At 34.8% G+C, this 19,173-nt stretch overlaps 1 protein-coding gene across 1 annotated transcript; it reads right to left on the minus strand.

The window, feature by feature from the left end:
• Positions 1-2,112: 2,112 nt before the first annotated feature.
• Positions 2,113-10,015, minus strand: LOC104593980 (uncharacterized). The gene is made up of 3 exons (XM_010254106.3): positions 9,747-10,015; positions 7,877-8,099; positions 2,113-2,940 (listed from the first exon to the last, which is right to left on the minus strand). Exons 1-3 carry the CDS (start codon positions 9,969-9,971, stop codon positions 2,525-2,527), a joined length of 864 nt encoding a protein of 287 aa, XP_010252408.1. The 5' UTR covers positions 9,972-10,015; the 3' UTR covers positions 2,113-2,524.
• Positions 10,016-19,173: the final 9,158 nt, after the last annotated feature.

Genomic DNA, 19,173 nt, shown 5'->3' on the forward strand with positions numbered 1-19,173 from the left:
ATGGGGTGCATGAACCCTCTAATAGGAGGTGTGCACGTCACCCTCATTCGGGCTTGTTATTCCATTAAGTAACAAGTCTATTAAGGTTGTCAGCCTGGTTCAACCGGTGACAAGAATCAACCAGTGGTAGTGGTAAGCATCCATTCTTCTCATTTTCCTTCCAAACCTATTATTCCTCCTTCCTTTCTATAGACCATGGACGGCAATTTTTTTCTTCAAAGATTCCAATCCTGTGCACTCAGACAAGAGTGGAAGTCTTGTGAGTTGTGAAGATGCCATAATCAAATGACCCACATCTTGGGAAGAACAAGGTCTGGTTTATGGATCTTCACATTTTCGTAGATTTATCAAAAGCTTGAAATGTTCAGTCTGTCTAGTAAAACAAGTATTCCCATCCAATAATAGCTTGTTCTCTCCGTTTTTTATCAAACCTTTTATCTTGGTGTTAAGGAAATACAGTTGAGACAAAATTTGTTAGATTTTCAATTTTAGAACTTAGAGCAATTAAGATCCCCAACTCAACTGTGGGTTTACACTTGTCGCTTGTTGATTCCATGTTGTCGGAGCTTGGTGAAACAAAGAAATCACCGCCTGTGGTCTATAGAAAGGAAGAATATGAGATTGGAGAGGAATAGCAGGTTTGGAAGGAAAATGAGGAGAATGGATGCTTACCATTAGTTGATTCTTGTTGTCGATTGACTCCACGTTGTCAGACTTGCTGAAATTACTGCCGGTGAGAGTGGCCTCCTGCTCTTAAGCTAGGGCTCGGGTGAAAATGAAATTGGGTAAAGAGAGTTCAAACGAATGAGGGGAAAAGATAGGGCCCAGATTTTGTTTTTACCTAACCAGTTGAACTGGGCTGACAACGTTAACAGACTCGTTTCGTTAATAGAATAGCAAACCCCGAAGAGGGTGACGTGCATGCCTCCTATGGGAGGGTTCACATGCCCCGTGAACCGAAGGGTCCATTGAATCTGAACTATTATTTTCTAGCGAGACTTTCATGTACTCGAAGGATTGAGGAAATAAAAGCTATAGATGTAACGTATCATCATCTCAAGCACATTGGACACGGTAGTATGGGGTTCTTTGGACATTTTGAAAAGTTATATTGAGTTTAAGAGAAATGCTTAGAAGTCATGGTGAGTTTTAGACAATTTTTCATATTTTCTTTGGTAAAGAATTTTATGGCCAGATAGGTATTTCATTTGATTTAAGAGATTAAATCAGATTTTATATAGAATTAATTACCCACTTTACCCAGAAGAATGGATCCCACACCACTTATCATTTCGTTGGAGATTCACTACTTATGCTTATATAGCAAGTTTGGTTTAGGTTTTTATTTAATTCAATAAATTAAATTGGGTTTAATTTGTAATTAATGACCTTTTTCAATTAAAAGAATGAGTCTTTTATTTGAATTAAAAAAAAAAACTGATTTTGTTTCAATTAGACAAGCTATAGTATAGTTCCAATTTCATTTAAACTGGTTTTTTAAATAGATAATATTGTGTATAGGCTTGTAAATGATACTTGAAAATCCATGGCCCGTCTGATTATCTTGAATTCAGATGATGCGTTTATATAATCAAACCGGATTTGGATTTTGGAATCTGTATTCAATTAATAATTAGATCGGATTTGGATTTGATTCTATCGGATAGATTGAAATCCGAATCCAATTATATTATAATATTTATTGATTTTAATATATAAATTTTATATAATATATTTAAAATCATAAAAATATATTTTACATATTATATTATATATAAATTTATAATATAACCAAATCGGTATTTTATTTTTACATTAATTTATTATATATAAAGTTGAAAAGTAATTAACTTTTTAATTTTTTATATTTTAAAAAATTAAAACAAAGTTAGATTAAACCCGAATCTCATCCAAATCCATTAGGATTTAGATTTGAATTCGAGATCTTTAAATCCAATCAAATTTGAGATCGATTTAGATGCAAGGTTTCAATAATCGGATCTAAACTCTTAGTTAGAGATCGGCTTTGTGTTAGTGCATACATACTTGAGCATCTTTTCCCTCCATTGTTTGATTAAGGGGTAAGGAGATGAAAGCATTTGTGGATTTTGATTTCTTTATTGCCTTGAAAATTCTTTTTATTAGACACCTAAACTCTTAGTTAAATTCATCAGCCCATAAGCAGCTACATTTGTAGTTAAAAAAAATAGTAATACATATCTCAACCTCAACGGCTTCCATGAATACTATTATATATATATGGGAGTCCGGATCACCTTTCCAACAAAACATGTTCCAACCCTCTACCAATATAATCTCACACCCCACAATTCATAGTGGGCCTATGAGAGTCTCGTCATATGAGATGTGTAGTATCAGATTAAGTTGATAGAGAGTTGGAAGATGTTTTGTTGGCAGAAAATCTCAACTCCTATGATGGAGATACAGTGCTTTTGCAGAGTTGCTGCGTGGCTCGATGAAAAATCATAGGAAAATTGATCAAACATCGATCTGCTGCTGATATTCAGGTGACCTCTAGTGCTGTTGGTGCTGAGAACTGCTGAAAGCAGAACCTGGAGGATGTTGGCAATCGCAGTTGCCGTGAAGAAACCGGTTGAACGACCGAAGATTGATCGAAATACCATCTTTGGTAAGGACCAAGCCATTTCATCTCCATGAAGCTCTTTTTCCGCCATGGACCCATGTAGAATTTCTTCTCCTTCATCGACGTCTTTGCTGCATCGCATACGATGCGTATGATCGCATTCATGTGCTCGTGTTTTCCGATGAAAGATTCCGGCAGTTGGTTTATCAACTTCTTGTATTCGTTGCATGCTTTCCCCATCTCAAATTCATCCCGAAAATCCAGTTCAATTATGAGCCGGGTTTCTTTCTTTCTTCCTGCGCTCTTTACAATAACATCTATGTATTCATGCATTCCTAAGAAAAACGAAAAAAAAAACAAAATAGGAATTAATTTTTCTATGGTTTAACAACACAAGAGAGAGAGAGTAGAAGCAACATACACTATAAATATTAGGTTGCGTTTGGTTGCAGTGCAAATAAGCTTGTACTGATGCAAAATTATGATAGTGCAAAGGATTTGTATGTAATTTTAATTTATTTATTTTTTTTATATTTTACCTTACTTTGTTTGATTGCAGTATAAATGAAGTAAAATAAGACCTGAAAGAGAATAAAGTAAAATTTAAAATAAAATTAAACCAAAGTTTTGCATTCTTTTCATTTGCGCTCCTATGCATTTGTATTAGTGCAAGTAAGATTGCACTGCAATCAAATACAGCCTTAGGATGGCAACACTTAACTCCCTGGAGGACTTTCGTTTTGACTGATACCCACCCATCTTGAACTTTCAGATTGAGCACTTCACCCCTGTTAGCATTTTGTCTGTTAATTTTATAAAAGATTCTCTTGTGACTGTCGTGTGCATTGTTTATGTCATTTTATGAGACAATTTTACAAAGAAAATGATAAATTACAACCAAAAATTAAAAATAAAGAAAATGTAGAAAATTGTAAATAATACAATAAATAGAACAAAAATGAAGGAAAAAAACAGAAAAAATATAACAATATATAAACACTAAAAGTTGCAAATAAAAACTAGAAATACAACAAGAGATACTGCATTTTAACAAGCCAATAAAAAATAGGTCTGTTAATATTTTTTATTGAAAATTCATAGATAATTTTAAAATATTTAGTTGAAGAGGGTAACCAAGTTTAGTTAGGTTTGGAAAGAACTTGAAGAGGCTAATGAAGAAATCCAACAAAAAGCACCTATGGTCAATGTGAGGAATAAATAAAACAACAAAAGCTCAGTTTGGAAGCAGTACAAATGTAAATATATACAGCGAATATACATACAAAATATAAGGTTTTGCACTCTACATATTTGCATTTGTACTCCTTCCAAACTCAGCCGAAAGAGTTGTCTAAGAAGATATTAATGTAGATGATAATGATCATGAAGATAAAGTGTATGTTATCCTTAAAGGAAGGTAGCCAAGCTTAGGATACCCTTTTAAGGAGTTGAACTAGAAGCATGTCTTATAACAGGCTAGATCAGGTGGGCACCGCATTATAAACACATTCAATGAACGCTTTGAAAATTTTTTGACACCTGTCCCTTAAAATACCCCCAGCTGATTATAAAAAGGTTAAAAACAACTTTTGGCAATTGTCAAAATATTTATTAAGTTCTCATGAAATGTGTTGTACCTACTGGATCCTGATCCATCTTATAAATCTATTTAAATAGATGATTGTATAAGCTGAACGTGGTGGCTGTGCAAATGACATAACCAAGAAGGTGAAGATGTGTTCCTAGATTCAATAAACTTAGATCCCCAATCTTTTTCTGATTGGATGGTTGAACTAGAATACATTAATTGGTATGACATGATTGATGGTTGAAAGGTCAGATTTGCACATATGAAGCTTAATGTCCATCTAAAGTATGATGAAAATTTTGTTCATAGAGAGATTAGTATTTTAAACCATGCTTTTATAACCGTCATTGACCCATTTAAGCAACCGATTTCATTTCACCCCTAAACTATTCCTTGGCAAAAAATCATTGACTTGGTCAACAAATTATTCATCCAGGTAGTCGAACTACCAATCCATTAGACCCCAATAACGATTTTTGTGCATTTTTATTTTAATTATTTTTATCTTTTATTTTTTATATTACAATGGGCCATCTATTCAAGCTGGATGGTTGAACTACTGACCCAGAAACTGATGGCAAAAGCAGTTGCAATTCTAGATCGATTTTTAAAATATTGCTTTGAACCATGCCCACCAGTATAGGACACCTGAACATATAAATAGATGCTTTTTTTTTTATTTCGATAATGTAGACATGATTCTTAGAACCAACTCAATGACTTCCGAGTTATCCCGCTTCTGATCTTTCCAACTAAAAAAACCAAGATAGTGAGCTATGTGAACCTCTTCTATCACCCTATATCCTTATTGTTGATATTGTTGTTATTGAATTTCTTGGTCATTACAAAGGGTGATCATGGGTTAGGCTTAACACCTATTATAAGGAGTAGGTTAAACTTTAGGCCTATAACTTCAAATGTATCACAGGCCAAGGAGGACCGGAAATGGTCATCCCTACTACCAACATCTACACTGTAATAGTCTATGATACCCGGAAAGACATTAATATTGGAAAGGTTTTGACCAATCAAACCCATGGTGAATTTTGATGAAAACCCACCTGTTTGGTTACCACTTTTATGATTCCATTTGATTGGTTATAATTTTTCCAGTATCATGTCTTTTTAGCATCTTAGTCAAATTAATGGAAAAGTGAGCTTATGAACCTGTTTTTATTAAAATATCCTTATTTTTGAATTTGATCCCTCTCTAATTGTGAGGGCAGAAAATATAATTTGAAATGCTATTTTTCATCTCTTTTAATTCAGTCTCATTAAATCTTCTATTTAAAATGTGAACTCCTATTTTCTTTTATTAAATCCAATATTTAAGGTATTTTTTCTCACAACTAAAGAACCATTTGATTTGTAGTCAAAATCAGATCTAAATCCTTTGGAATCAGAATTAGAATGGTCTATTCACATGCCTGATTTTATTCAAACAGGAATCAAAATCGCAATTAAAATCAATTGAAATGGGATCTCATTCCCTATGGAGGGGGAGGGAATGTCACTCCCTCGAATGAGGTTATGCAATTCCAACTAAACCATTGGAATTGAAATGGGCCATTCTGATTCTAATTTTAGACTCTTATTCCCCTAGGAATGGAAGATAATTACTGAGGACAATTATCTGTGGGTTAAAATTGTGAAAGGAAAACACTTGAGGAAAGAAAATGTTTGAAAAGCCAAGAAAAAGAAGGGTGTTTCTTGGACTTGGAGGGGTATTTTGGAGGCTAGAAAGCTCCTGAGAATGGATCTTAAGTGGGTTGTTTGAAATAGGGCTGCTATTAAATTCTAGATAGATAATTGGGTTTACAGACGCCCCTTGATTGATACTTTCGACCCTTCGTAGGAAATTCAAGAAAATGCTCTAGTAAGAGATTTCATTGATTGAGAGAGGAATTTGGAAAGAAAATAAGATTCGGACATTGGTTGATATTTGGAATAAAATTAAATCAATATTTATCCCTAAAGGTAATAAAGAAGATAATCTAGTTTGGAGCCTTAATCCAAAGGGTATTTTCAACTTAAAGTCGGCTTATAATCTCAAGTGTGGGACTGTCTGTGGTCGAGTGACTCAGCTAAATTGGAATTCGACAGTATGGAGATTAAATAGTATTCCAAAATTAAAAAATGTCTTATTAGACTTCTTCCATCGAAGGACTTCCTAGGAAGGAGGGGGTTGATATTAATGGAGATTGCAACAGATGTGGATCCCTAGAGGACCATTCAAATAGGGTGTCAATAGACCGGTTTTGTGTTTGATTCCATCTAAATCAAAATTCATTTGAATGTATTGGATGGACCAATAAGACATATTGAATTTGGATGGACTAATATGACATATCGGATTGGACCTGATTTGTCCATAATGAATTTATATTGGATTGAGCCAATATAAATTCATTGAACTGGATTGGACCAATTTAAATTAACATGAATTTGAACGGATTGGACAGTCTCTGGACTGGTCCAAAATGTTCAAAATATTCATTGAACTGGATTGGACCAGGTCCATTTGTAATGGACTTACATTGGACTGGACCGGATTGGACCAAATCCAGTCTAATTGACACCCCTACCTCCACATCCTCTTCTAAGTGTCCATCTTCTAAGCAAGTTTAGGAGATTTCAGGTATAAACATTGACTTCCTAAATGGGGATAGTATGGATGTTTTCAAGTGGTGGAAAGCTGTGCATGAAAATGATGTGATCAAAGGAAACCGTCTCAAGGAGAAATGTGCTTGTATCCATATATGGAAGAACAGAAACCAAAAGACTTTCAATGATAAAGAGGACTCCCCCCAAATTATTCTTTAGAAAGCATTTAAGGCTTTCGATGAATTCAGTTTGCTTAATGATAACCAGAATTTGAAAAAAGAAACGAGGAAGGTGAAGAATATTCTGTGGAATCCTCCGAATTTGGGTGAAATTAAAATAAATTTTGATGTTTCTTGTACTATGAATGTAGCTGCTCTGTTGCTGCTATTGCTAGGAACCATTTCAGTAAGGTTTTGGACTACAAAGGTTATGTTCTTGGTAACTCTACTATTAATGTAGCGGAGGTATGGGTGGCATGGGAAGCTCACAACTAGGCCACAAATTTCAACAAATACCAGATTATTATTGAAGGGGATTCGAATTTTGTTGCTAGATGTCTCAAGGGCCTAACTCCTCCTTAGAACCTTAGAAGCATTTTCTTGGACTCTCTGGAGATGAAGGAGCATATGGAAGATAGAGTTCGATACAGCACATGGATCGTGTTTGTCCTCCTAGGGACTTAGATTTTATTTGTTGTAGTGACTTTGTGGGGCATGCTATCCCAAGTGTTGTGTAGCACTTTTTCTTTTCTATCAAAAAAAAAAAAAAAATCTTATTCTTGCAAATCAAATGGGCCCTAAATTCCAGAAAATAGATATATATTCAATACTTTTAATAATATAAAACATAGGTTAACACCAGCTCAAAAATGAAATTGTTCTCTATCTAGGTGATGAAGTATTTCAACAATTTAACTATCACATGGATCAAACCATGATGTCATAATTGAATAAAAATATTTAAAAAATAATAATTACAAAAATTACAGCAATAAAAAATATAAAAAAACTGGGCACTTATTATTATTATTATTATTAAAACAATAATTTCATAAAACTTGAGTGGAGTTGGCAATTTACCTCCTTGGGTTTTTAATGTGGATTTCCATTTAGATGTGCATAAGCCTGCATTGAATCCTTTATTGCAAAGCTGATTAACAACTGCTCGGCGTAAACAGCTACCGCATTCACCGTATCTTTGCTTGGAACACTGGCACAAGCATGTCGCTCTCACCGTCTCCAAGGCTCGCTTAACTTCTCGCTGTAAATTTGATCCCGTCAAGCAGTTGTGGTCCAGCACTTCCTGAGAAAAAGTAAAGCCAGCCGGTTGAGCCAGGGGGAAAAAATTGTAAATTCAGATATAAAAGAGCTGTCCGTGGGTCGGGTTTATAAAACAGAACCGAACCCACTGATCAACCAATTATGCCAGTTCTGGTTCTACGTGTTTTGTATCTTCATTTATAATTGGAACGGACTGATTCTAGATGTTCTGAACCGATTATATAATTAATAATATATAAAAGGACGTTGCTTGATTTTCTTATAATTTTTGTTATATTTTATGTAGGGTAAATTTTATAGACGCTATATGAAATAATTTTGATTAAAAACACTTGTTTTATCAACATTTTATTAATTTACTATCATATTTGTTAAGGTTATATTATGAAAAATGAAGTTGTAAGTTGTTTTGTCATAGATAATTAGATGTCAAGTATAAGGGGTGTCGATTGGACTGGATTTGGTCCAATTCGACCCGGTCCAATGCGAGTCCACTGCAAATGGATCAGGTCCAATCCAATCCTATGAATAATTTGGACCATTTTAGATAGGTTCAATTCAATGTTCAGACCATCCAATTTGTTTAAATTTATTTTAATTTAGATTGATTTCAACCCAAACCCGGTCTATTGACACCTATATTCTTATCTTATATCAATGGACCAGATATTGGCTTAACCCAACCAAATCCAATATAAATTAGTCCAATCTAACAAATATTTTGAACCAGATTGATCCAATCCCCCATATCTTTTTGGTCCGTCCAATCCGTCCAAATAGATTGGACACCCTTATTTGTACCCTTCCATTACAAGGACATACGAGATAAGTCTGAAGGTGAAGGACAACAAGCTCTCCATTAACCTTGAGCCTCTATATACATGCGGTTGTGTAGCCCAAAGAACCCAAAAAAACTGGAACAAATAATTTATAAGAAAATATTTAAAATATTATATATTTGGGAAAAACGAACGACGTTTGGTCAGATTGATTCGGTCCGCGAAAACCAGTCGGACCGGATTTCTAATATTTTTGCTTTGGTGGTTGGAGAAAGAGATCAGGTCTGACCATATCGAGATATTCTCATCACCAATCAGAAAATGGTCTGGTGGATCTATTCAACACTTCTGTATGTGGAAGTGGAACAAAAGTACAAAACAACTGTGTGGCCTAGAGTGGTTGAATTTCCTCTTTTCTAGGAAAAAAACACTGTAAGGAAAAGAAAAGTAGTGATTAATTCGTTGCGATTAATGATCCAATAACTGAATATTTTCAAATTATTAAAACGAAAATGGGTAAGAGATTTGGATATTAATTTAAAATAAATAGTGCCAATCCAATATTCTAATTTTGTGGTGACAAGACTTTTTGAATTCTGGAGCTGTTTATTGATTAAAATAAAGATTCAATGGAAACCCAGTAGAAGAGAAAAATAAAATAAAAACCTTTCGGTTTAGCAATTAACTCATAATCCATCCATCCGAGAAAATTTCAGGACTCTATCTTCATGTGTAATTAATTCCGCAGAGAATTCAGAAAACAAAATTCTCTGGGTTGAGTTGTGTTGAGGAAATGATCAAAATATATGTCTGAAGGCTGAAAAGGAAAACGAAAAATTAAGAAATGGGATCCATGGGAAAGAAATAACGAATCTGCATTAATAATTTACCTGAAGAATGGTCCCCTGCAATTCCCAGTATTCGATCCTCTCTGTGGAATCGTATGAGTCACTACTATCAGAATCATCGTCACCTTCGTGATCAGACTCATTATTACCCTCTAAAGAACGATCAAACTCCTCTGAATTTCCCGCATAAAACACTGAAATCTTCTCCTCAAGGCTGCCTGGGCATAGATCGTCCTCAAGAGCCTTTCCTTCAAAATACTTTCCCATCGTGGATATTGACGATGAAGAAGAAAAGGCTCTTGCAAGGACAAACAATGGATCAAAGCAATATATACGAGAGAGAGAGAAATTGCTTCAAAATGACCATGTAGTGATCCGTTTGGGAGGGCTGAAATGGAGCCGTTTCTGGCTTAATCAGGCGTCTTCAAAGCAACTAAGCCAGCTTAACCAACTCTTCATCTCAGACAAACCAAACGGATCCTAAGAAAGTAAATGGTAGGACAACACCCGGTGGGTTAACTTGGGAGGAATAGCTCCGAGTCAACCCGTTAGTATGGAATTCCTTTTTCTGGTTTTTCACGCCCATTAATATTAGAGATAGCAATTCTACCTTACCCGGTGGTATCCGCCCCTACGTTAGGCGTAGGGTTGTTCATGGGTCGGGTTGGGTCGGTTTATTGGCGTTTTTCCAACCGATCCAACTTGGTTGGTTTACCTAGAAATTAAATCGAAATCGACCCAATACTAAGTAAAACCGACCTGGTCGGTTTGAATCAGTTTGGGTCGGTTTTGTGAATGATTCTTTCGGTGTGAATGATAAAGGATTCAAGTCTAAGAAAACAAAGGCTGGATGCCTGGAAATTAAAAATGATTTGATGGATTAAAACTGATATTTTATATATCAGAAATTTTATATATAATATGTATAATTTTGAAATATATATATGTATATATTTCCACAAATATATATCTGAAATATATATTAAAACTGAAATATATCAGATATATATATATATGAAATATTATATATATATATATTTGAAATATATTATATAATATATATCTAAGTCGGTTCGAGTCGGTTTGGTTTATGTTTTTTTGTAACCCGAAACTGACCGATGCTGAAGAAAAACCGGCCAACTAGGGTTGGACCGGACCGGGTTGGTCGGTTTGGGTCTTATTATGAACAACCCTACTTAGGTGTGCAAATGCATTGGATCATGATCCTATCCTATTCGAAATCCGGTCCTCCATTCTTAGATTCAGATAGTCCTATCTCAGATCTTCAGATTGGATAATAAAATCCGATTAGAAATCATATCGGATTCGGATCATTTCTATCCGTTTTGATAGATGTTTGTAGTTTTGATATATTATTTATATTACATTTTTGTAAAGTTTTTATATTATTTATTTTTTTATAAAGGACATGTATATATATGATGAAAATAGATGCTTGTGGTTTTTGTTTTTCTTTATTTAAAATGTTATGTTTTGTTTTTTTAATTTTTTAAAAATATCAAATCGAATCGGATCAGATCCAAAAATCCGATTTCCTTATTGGATTGAAATTTAGATCCATGTTTATCAAATCTGATTGGATCGGATCTGCAATTAATAGTGTCAGATTGGATTCGAATAACCCTAATTCATATTTAATCCAATCCGTTTGCATCCCTACCTACCCACCTGATTGGGTGGGCTTTATTGCTTAAAGAACGGGTTTTAGGGTGGGGATAGGTTGTGGATTTTAGAACTTGTATGAGTATGGGTAAGGTATGGTATTAGGTTAAACCCAATCCTCCCCGACCCGTATACTGTTGGAAAACATATAAATTTTATGAATTAGGTGTTGGATTTAATAATATTTTGAATTTTTTTATAAAGAATAATTGATATTTTATGTGTTCTTTATGTCTTTATTAAATAATCAGAAAATTTATTATTTGCTTGTGTTATTTTACTTATTTTACTTATATATAACATGAAATAAGAGGACATTATTGGGTTCTAAATCCAACCTGCCCCTACCCTTAAAATGCATGGAGGATAAGATTGGAGAGGGTTTTACATTTTTTATATATTTAGAGAAGCAAATAGAGTCTGAATTTACTTGATTCGTTGGGTTAAGACATCCAACTCCATGAATCTAAGATGTGGACGCTTAGCACAAGGAGACCGAATCAATCCCCCATAACGTCCCACACCACATCCCCGCCCTGTATTGGGAACATCTCCCAATGATAATACCAGGAACATCATAGGAACATCATCGGGAGATGTTCCCATACACGGCGGGGACGTTGTGGGGAAGAGTTTTGTGGGTGGCTGATTTGAAATCTGGCACAAGATACAAAATATTACATGTAATGTCGAGGATAACGTTATTTACGGGGATGGAACTTCATTATATTGTGGGTCCTACTTTGCAGTGGTTTGGATGAATCCATTTACGGTGAAGCTTTTTTCTTCCTATTAATTTATTTTTTAATAAACTGCCAAGTGCCAAGCAAGGGGCTTTATTTGTTTGCTTTGCAAATTTTATTTTATTTTATTTTATTTTGTTTCAATTGCAAATTTGCTTTACAAATTTTTATTTTATTTTATTTTATTTTGCTTCAATTGCAAATTTGCTTTACAAATTTTATTTTCAATGATGGCTCAATTTGAAAGGAGTATAAATACAAAAAATTGTAGAATACAAAACCTTGAATTTTGTATTATTTTCAATATATTTATACTGTACACAAATGGACAGAGTGTATATAAACACAAATGGACTGAATGTAAATTCTCTTCTACTTTCTAACCTTGTTTTCTATGTAAAGTAGAAGGATGTGACGTGATTTATATGAAGGAGGAGAGAGGTTATTTATTCGAGAGTAGTTTTTGCTACAGTGAATTTGACCCTTCCATTTTTTTGGAAGAATGACGATTCAACCCAGGGTCAGAATTTGTAGGCTCAAAGTACATTTGGAGTAGGTGCCAGCTTGGAATTGATGCCAATTCATGGATGGGTATGGGTGCATAGAGTGTGGTTTCTAACCTTTTGAATGTTTATAGCTATGCAGTGGAAATTAGAAATCTGCATTGGGTCTGTCCGTATTTCTTCATTTTTTTTTGGCTTATTCCTTCAAGACAAAGGGTTGTGTATGTAAACAGCACTAATGCACTAGGCCATCAAAGCTAAAGTGTGTGTTTTGTTCAGTGGGCGTTTCTTGATAAGTATTATTAAAATGTTGTCATGTTATTGCCAAATCAACATTTTTCCCATCATATTCATCCGTACGCATTATATTCACAAAAGTTAGCTTTGATTTATGTATGTACCAACCGTTAGGGGAAGCTTCACTTTAATGCTTCTCCCAATAGTTGAGCATTTATTCACTGTTCCGCTAGTGTGGTGCCTAATGGTACCTAGTTGTCCATAAACGGTTTATCAAGTACTTTTCTCGGTTTTGAAGACAAATCAAGTGCAAACATTTATTTAATAAACGAAAGCTATACCAAACACATACAAAGTTATTTGTGCAAGAGGTGTTTTTCGATAAAATGGAGAAATAGTGTAATGAATTTTTAGGTTCCATTTAAATGTAGTGCAAGTTTCGTTTGCACTAGCATAAATGCATAGGAATGCAAATGGATTGATTGTAACTCCTAGTTTGCTTTTGTTTCATATTTAACCTTGTTTTGTTTGTTTATAAGAAATACAATATGAAGTACAATGATGTGGACCATGTAGTCCCCAATTTATATGCTAGAAAAAAGCATTATTTTGAAAATCGGACTAGATTGAACGATCGGACTGTTTGACCTAGGAACTGGTCATGTCTTTGGGTTTGGTTTTAGTCTAAACCACTTTTTTGGAGAAAATGTTGATTTGGTCAAAGAACCGCTGATCTGGATGGTTTAACTACTAAACCACTCAACCCGGACAATGGTTCACATTTTAATGAAAGTTTATTTATTTATATTTTTGTTGGGAGGATTAAAGAGAAAGAGATGAGATCAAGAGATGGGGTGGAGACTAAGATCATTGAGAGAGAGAGAAAGAGTGATTTGAGATCTCAGATTTGAGACCAAAGAGAGAGAGAGAGAGAGAGAGAGAGAGAGAGAGATCTCAAATCTATCGTCATCCTTGCTATCGTTTGTCGCCACCGTTGCCATCACCAATGAGCATTACCTCTTGTTCCTCCTCCTTCATTCATTTCTTCCTTTCTTTCCTTTCCTTTCTCAAACAACAGCTAACTCCCTTTCTTTTCTCACAAATTTATCAAACCGTCCAAATCGTTTCACCTGGACGGTTGAATTGGTGACTCGAAAACTGTTGGCCAAAACGGTTCCATTTCCATGTCAGTTTTTAAGGTATATAGATATATAAGATAAGAAGCAAAATTGATGTAATTGCCATTTTATATGAAAGAGAATTAGAGTAGGAAAAAGTGAAAATTTTGCATCAATAAAGGAACCCAAAAGCTGCAAACTTTGCATCAAATAAGAGTGGAAACCATAGTAAGAACATGGTTCTAAGTATCAATACGCTCGATACTCAAAAATGAAATAGCAAGCTATATTTTGCATTGATATGTTTTGTTAAACTTCACCGAACAACTGAACACCCCTCACACCACCATCACATCACACCTATTGTAATCATTAAAAACTTGTCTAATGACTTTAAATCTTTATATTCAATGCATGGGAAACCTAAAATACTACTATGGTATGATATGTATTTATACCTTAAACTAGGGTAAAAAAGATACAAAATTGAACTAGGTGCAAAATCTGTATTCAAGTCAGATTTTAATTACAAAGGCAGCCATAAGGACTACCCTGAGCAGTCTTGGACTAATCATGTGATTCTATATATAGTACTTGTAGGTACATGTTGATAACCACACTCACATACTATTAAAAGTGTGAATGATAATGTCAAACTTTTGAATGAACAAAATACCCCAATTTTTGGATTTGGTCCCTCTCTAATTGTAAGGATAGAAATACAATTTGAACAACCACTTTTCTTTTCATTTAAATCCTTTTCATTAATTCTTATATTTAAGGCATTAATGACCACTGGCATTCATTGAATACTATTCTTGACTAGAATACCCCCACCCTTTTTGTTGAATTTGGTCATTCTCTAATTGTGAGGGCACAAAATGTAATTTGAAGTACTACATTTCTCCTCCTTCCATTCCCTCGCCTTTAAGTCTTATATTTACTAAATTAACTCCCATTCTTTCCTTAAATCTTATATTAATTAACCATATTAAAGAAAAATAAGTGTGATAAAGAATAATTGTTTGCATTGATGATAGAAATAAAATACAACTTTAAAACCAAACCAAAAATGTGTCAACCCTAGATGTTATAATAATAATAATAATAATAATAATAATAATAATAATAATAATAATAAATAAGATGTAAGCACACAATAGTATAAAAAATACAAAAAAATGTAAAAAATATTTGGTCACATCTCTAATATCGTATATTCATCATAATAAACAAAAAATAAGTGTGACAAATACGAATATTTTTTTATAAAAATAGTAATATAATAAAAATATAAAAGAAATTGGAAAATGTCTTATTTACTATGGGTGAGCATGGGTCATTTCGGTTCAGTTCATTGGTAGAACCTAGAACCTACCCTATAGGGGTCGGTTCCAAGGTCTACCCATGGAACATGTTCTTTATTTACTCTTCCCCTTGAAAAAAAAAGCATGTTCTTCAAAACATTGATTTTCAACAAATATATTATATATAGTTTAAAACTTATATTATCTTTATTGATTAAATTAAGTCAATACGTAGACTATCATTATATGGTTCGAAACTTATAATTTAAATTTAAATATTGTAAATATTACCTTTTACAATTATACACATTCAAATATTAACATAATAACAAATGATTTAATCACTTAAACTAACTCAATGGTCAAGCGAGACCATGGACTTTGTAACCATGAGTGCTTGAGATCAAATCTTCACATCCCCAAAAGTATTTTGGGGTTTATTTCAAGGCAAGTCCAGTCCCAATGCAGGTTCCGCCAAGGTCGGTTCCACCAAGGCCGATTCATCGGGTCAGTTCGAGTATGGTAAACCCCTAGACCTTGGAACTGACCTGGGTTGGGGTCGGTTCCAAGAATTTGTAACCAGACCCTACCCTATAACAGGTTGGGTAAGGTCGGTTCCATTCAGCTCCATTCAAGGTCGGCTCCGTTCAGCTCCAAGTAGAACCTACCCGTTTGCTCACCCCTATTATTTATTATTATCGTCAAAAATTGCCACAAGGAAATCATGTTCACACTTGCTAGCAAGGATTGAAATATCGATATTAAACATTTAGTAGGAGTGTATCATATCAGTATCGTTAATAATTGGTACGAAATATGCTATGACTGGATGTGTATCTTTCTAGTCGTTTGTATTCGGTCGATATGAGTGCATATTGGTTCTTATTGCATTGTATTAGTTACACACCAATACTCGATGATACGTCATATGTGCCCATGCAGATTTCTATTAAAAATGCAAATGAGGTGATTCAAACCCAGATCAATTAGTGCGCTTAGTGGTTTACCACTTAAGCCTTTTGTCAGAATTGTTAGAAGTAGTTAATAGGGGTAGTATTGTCTTTTTCATGTTATTTTTTCTCTCTTATATTGTCTGTATTTTCCTAAGGGTATTGTAGTCATTTCAGTCTTAGTAGAATGTTAATACAACCCGGGTCAACAGTAAGGAGAGGTGAAAAAATTTCTCCTTTCTTATCTTCCCTTTCCCTTCCCTTTCTCTCCTTCTTCTTCTCTTTCTTTCTTTTATCATTTTTCTTCACCTTTTCTTACTTTATTAAAGTTGGAACATGGTATCAGAGCCTTGACGTCAATTGTACTATTTGCGGCACTGTTCATGTCTCAACTTTTTGTGCCCTAGGAATAGAGAATATTCTCTATTCTTTGTTGGAGAGGAAAATGACTTATCACCCACTTACAAAATAGGCTCTAATGCCTCAAGTTGCAGTGTTGGGTGAGTTGGTGGTGTTTTTCTAAAAACCTTCTATTCGGCAGTTCGAAGAGGGCAACTTTGTGATGTTTCGAGTTATGAGGTAAGTGCTCCTCAATGTGTGGTGATTTTGTAGTGGTTTGTGTTATAGTGACACATTGTGGTAAGTATGCAATCTTTCCCAAGTGTTTCTAAAGTAGAGGGTTGTTGATTCTTGGTTTTTTTCCTAAAGAAAAAGGTGTGTTATATTAGTTCCATATCAACTGTTTGATAGTTTGCCTAGGTGACAAATCGATGATCTCCTCTCACTCATGGCTTCATCAAATGGTAGCAATAAACCTACGGTAGTTGTTTAATCAGATTTCATGACTTCTCAATTAACTACGGTGAAACTCAGTAGTACTAATTATATCCCATGGGCCAAGTCGGTTGAGGTATCTCTCATTGCAAGAGGCAAGTTGAAGTACATCAAGGAGGGTCCATTGAAAAGTGAATCAAAAGGGCACAATGAATGGGTACAAGAGAATGGCCAAATTATGACATCACTTTGGAATAGGATGGAGAATCACATTAGTATAAACCTTATGTTTCTAGACATGGCGAAGGAGATTTGGGACCATGCCAAGCAATTGTACTCTAGATAAGCAATGTCACAAGAATTTATCAATTGTACCAAGACTATTTTTCTCTTCAACAAGGGGATAAAAGTGTTGAAGAATACTATGCTTCTCTAAAAAGCTTAAGGAATGAGCTCAATGTTTATCAACCCATATCCACTGATTTGAAGACTCAACGAGAACATCTAGATGTAGCATGATTTTTATCTGGGTTGAGGTGTGAATTTAAACAAGCGCGGGCCCAAATCTTAGGGAGTAGTGATCTTCCATCATTGTTTGAGGTTTTCTCTTGCATAAGGAGAGGCTCAAATCCACATAGTGATCATCCCCCACCTTCAGAGAGATCAGCCATGGTGGTTTGTAGAGGAGGCTTTCCTGGTTGACATATGCGTGGTAGAGGTGGAAGAGATGTAAGGGTTTTGGCTGTGGGCCTAGAAGTGCACGAGGAGGTGGTCAAGGGGTGGTGGTGGTCGTGGTTTAGATTATGAGTTCTCACATTGTGGATGAGAAGGTCACACAGTCAACTTTTGTTATGATCTTGATGGCCCTCCATCTTCCTGGGCTAACCAAGCAATGGTGGAAGGTGATTTTGGGAGTCTTAGTGTGACTGAAGATGCTCCTGCTTCCAATGTTGGCAAGGATAAATACACAATTTCTATCTCACATGATGAGTATGAAAAGCTTCATCAGTCTATCTCTTCTAGTTCTACCACTGCTACACTTGTGAAATCAGGTACTGCTTGTCTTGCTTCTAGTTCTTCACCTTCACCTTGGGTAATTGATTCTGGAGCTTCAAACAACATGACTGGCTCCTCAGATATGTTTGTATCCTTGTCACCACCTTCTACCTCTCAAACCGTTACCTTAGCTGATGGTTCTTCTTCCGCTACTACTGGTACCGATAATGTGCCTCCTTGTTCTAACCTTAGTTTACGCTCGGTTTTTTATGTTCCTAAGTTTCCCTTTAGTCTCTTGCCTATAAGTAAGCTTACTCAAACATGTCATTCTTCAGTAACATTTTATCCTTCATATTGTGTCTTTTAGGATCTCAAGACAGGGAAGACGATTGGTGGTAGTCGTGAAGTTGGACAATTGTACTACTTGAATGACCATGGTCATCAGAAGGCTCTTCATTCCTCTCTTACACCACATCAGTGGCATTGTCATCTTCGTTATCCTTCTCTACATGTTTTGAAAAAGCAAGTCCCAACCTTGGAATCTGTAACTCAGCTAGATTGTGAGTCATGTCAGTTAAGTAAACATCATAGAGTGTCCTTTGTTCTTAGGGATGCTAAGAGAGTCTTGAGTCCTTTTACTTTAGTCCACTCAAATGTTTGGGGTCCTAGTTGTGTGTCATCTTATAATGGATTCAGATATTTTGTAACATTTATAGATGACTATTCAAGAATGGCATCGATTTACTTAATGAAGGATCGTTCAAAATTGTTCTCTATTTTTCTATCTTTTCATGCTGAGATGAGGAATCAATTTGATGTATGCATTAAAGTGTTTCATTCTGATAATGCCAAGGAATACTTCCATAACAATTTTCAATCTTATTTTGACTTTCATGGTATTATATATCAATTCTCATGTCCATACACTCCCTAGAAAAATGGTGTGGCTGAAAGGAAAAATCATCATGTGATTGAAATTGCTCGGGCCTTGTTGATTCAAATGTCAGTCCCTAAAATCTATTGGAGTGATGCAGTTCTCACCTCTTGTTTTCTCATAAACTGTATGCCCTCTTCAGTCCTAGATGGTGAGTCACCTTCTTCTATCTTGTTTCCTTCCACTTCGCCTTTCTCTCTTCCTCCTTGTGTGTTTGGTTTTGT

Source organism: Nelumbo nucifera, chromosome 5 (genome assembly GCF_055504915.1).
Source record: "Nelumbo nucifera cultivar China Antique chromosome 5, China Antique-T2T, whole genome shotgun sequence".
Classification (NCBI taxonomy): Eukaryota; Viridiplantae; Streptophyta; class Magnoliopsida; order Proteales; family Nelumbonaceae; genus Nelumbo; species Nelumbo nucifera.

Excerpts from the sequence above, each read along its gene's own strand:
- LOC104593980 (XM_010254106.3), bottom strand. The coding sequence starts at position 9,971 with ATGGGAAAGTATTTTGAAGGAAAGGCTCTTGAGGACGATCTATGCCCA. Across the intron at positions 8,100-9,746 it reads TGCAGGGGACCATTCTTCAG|GAAGTGCTGGACCACAACTG; the intron begins GTAAATTATTAA and ends ACTTTTTCTCAG. Across the intron at positions 2,941-7,876 it reads CACATTAAAAACCCAAGGAG|GAATGCATGAATACATAGAT; the intron begins GTAAATTGCCAA and ends CGTTTTTCTTAG.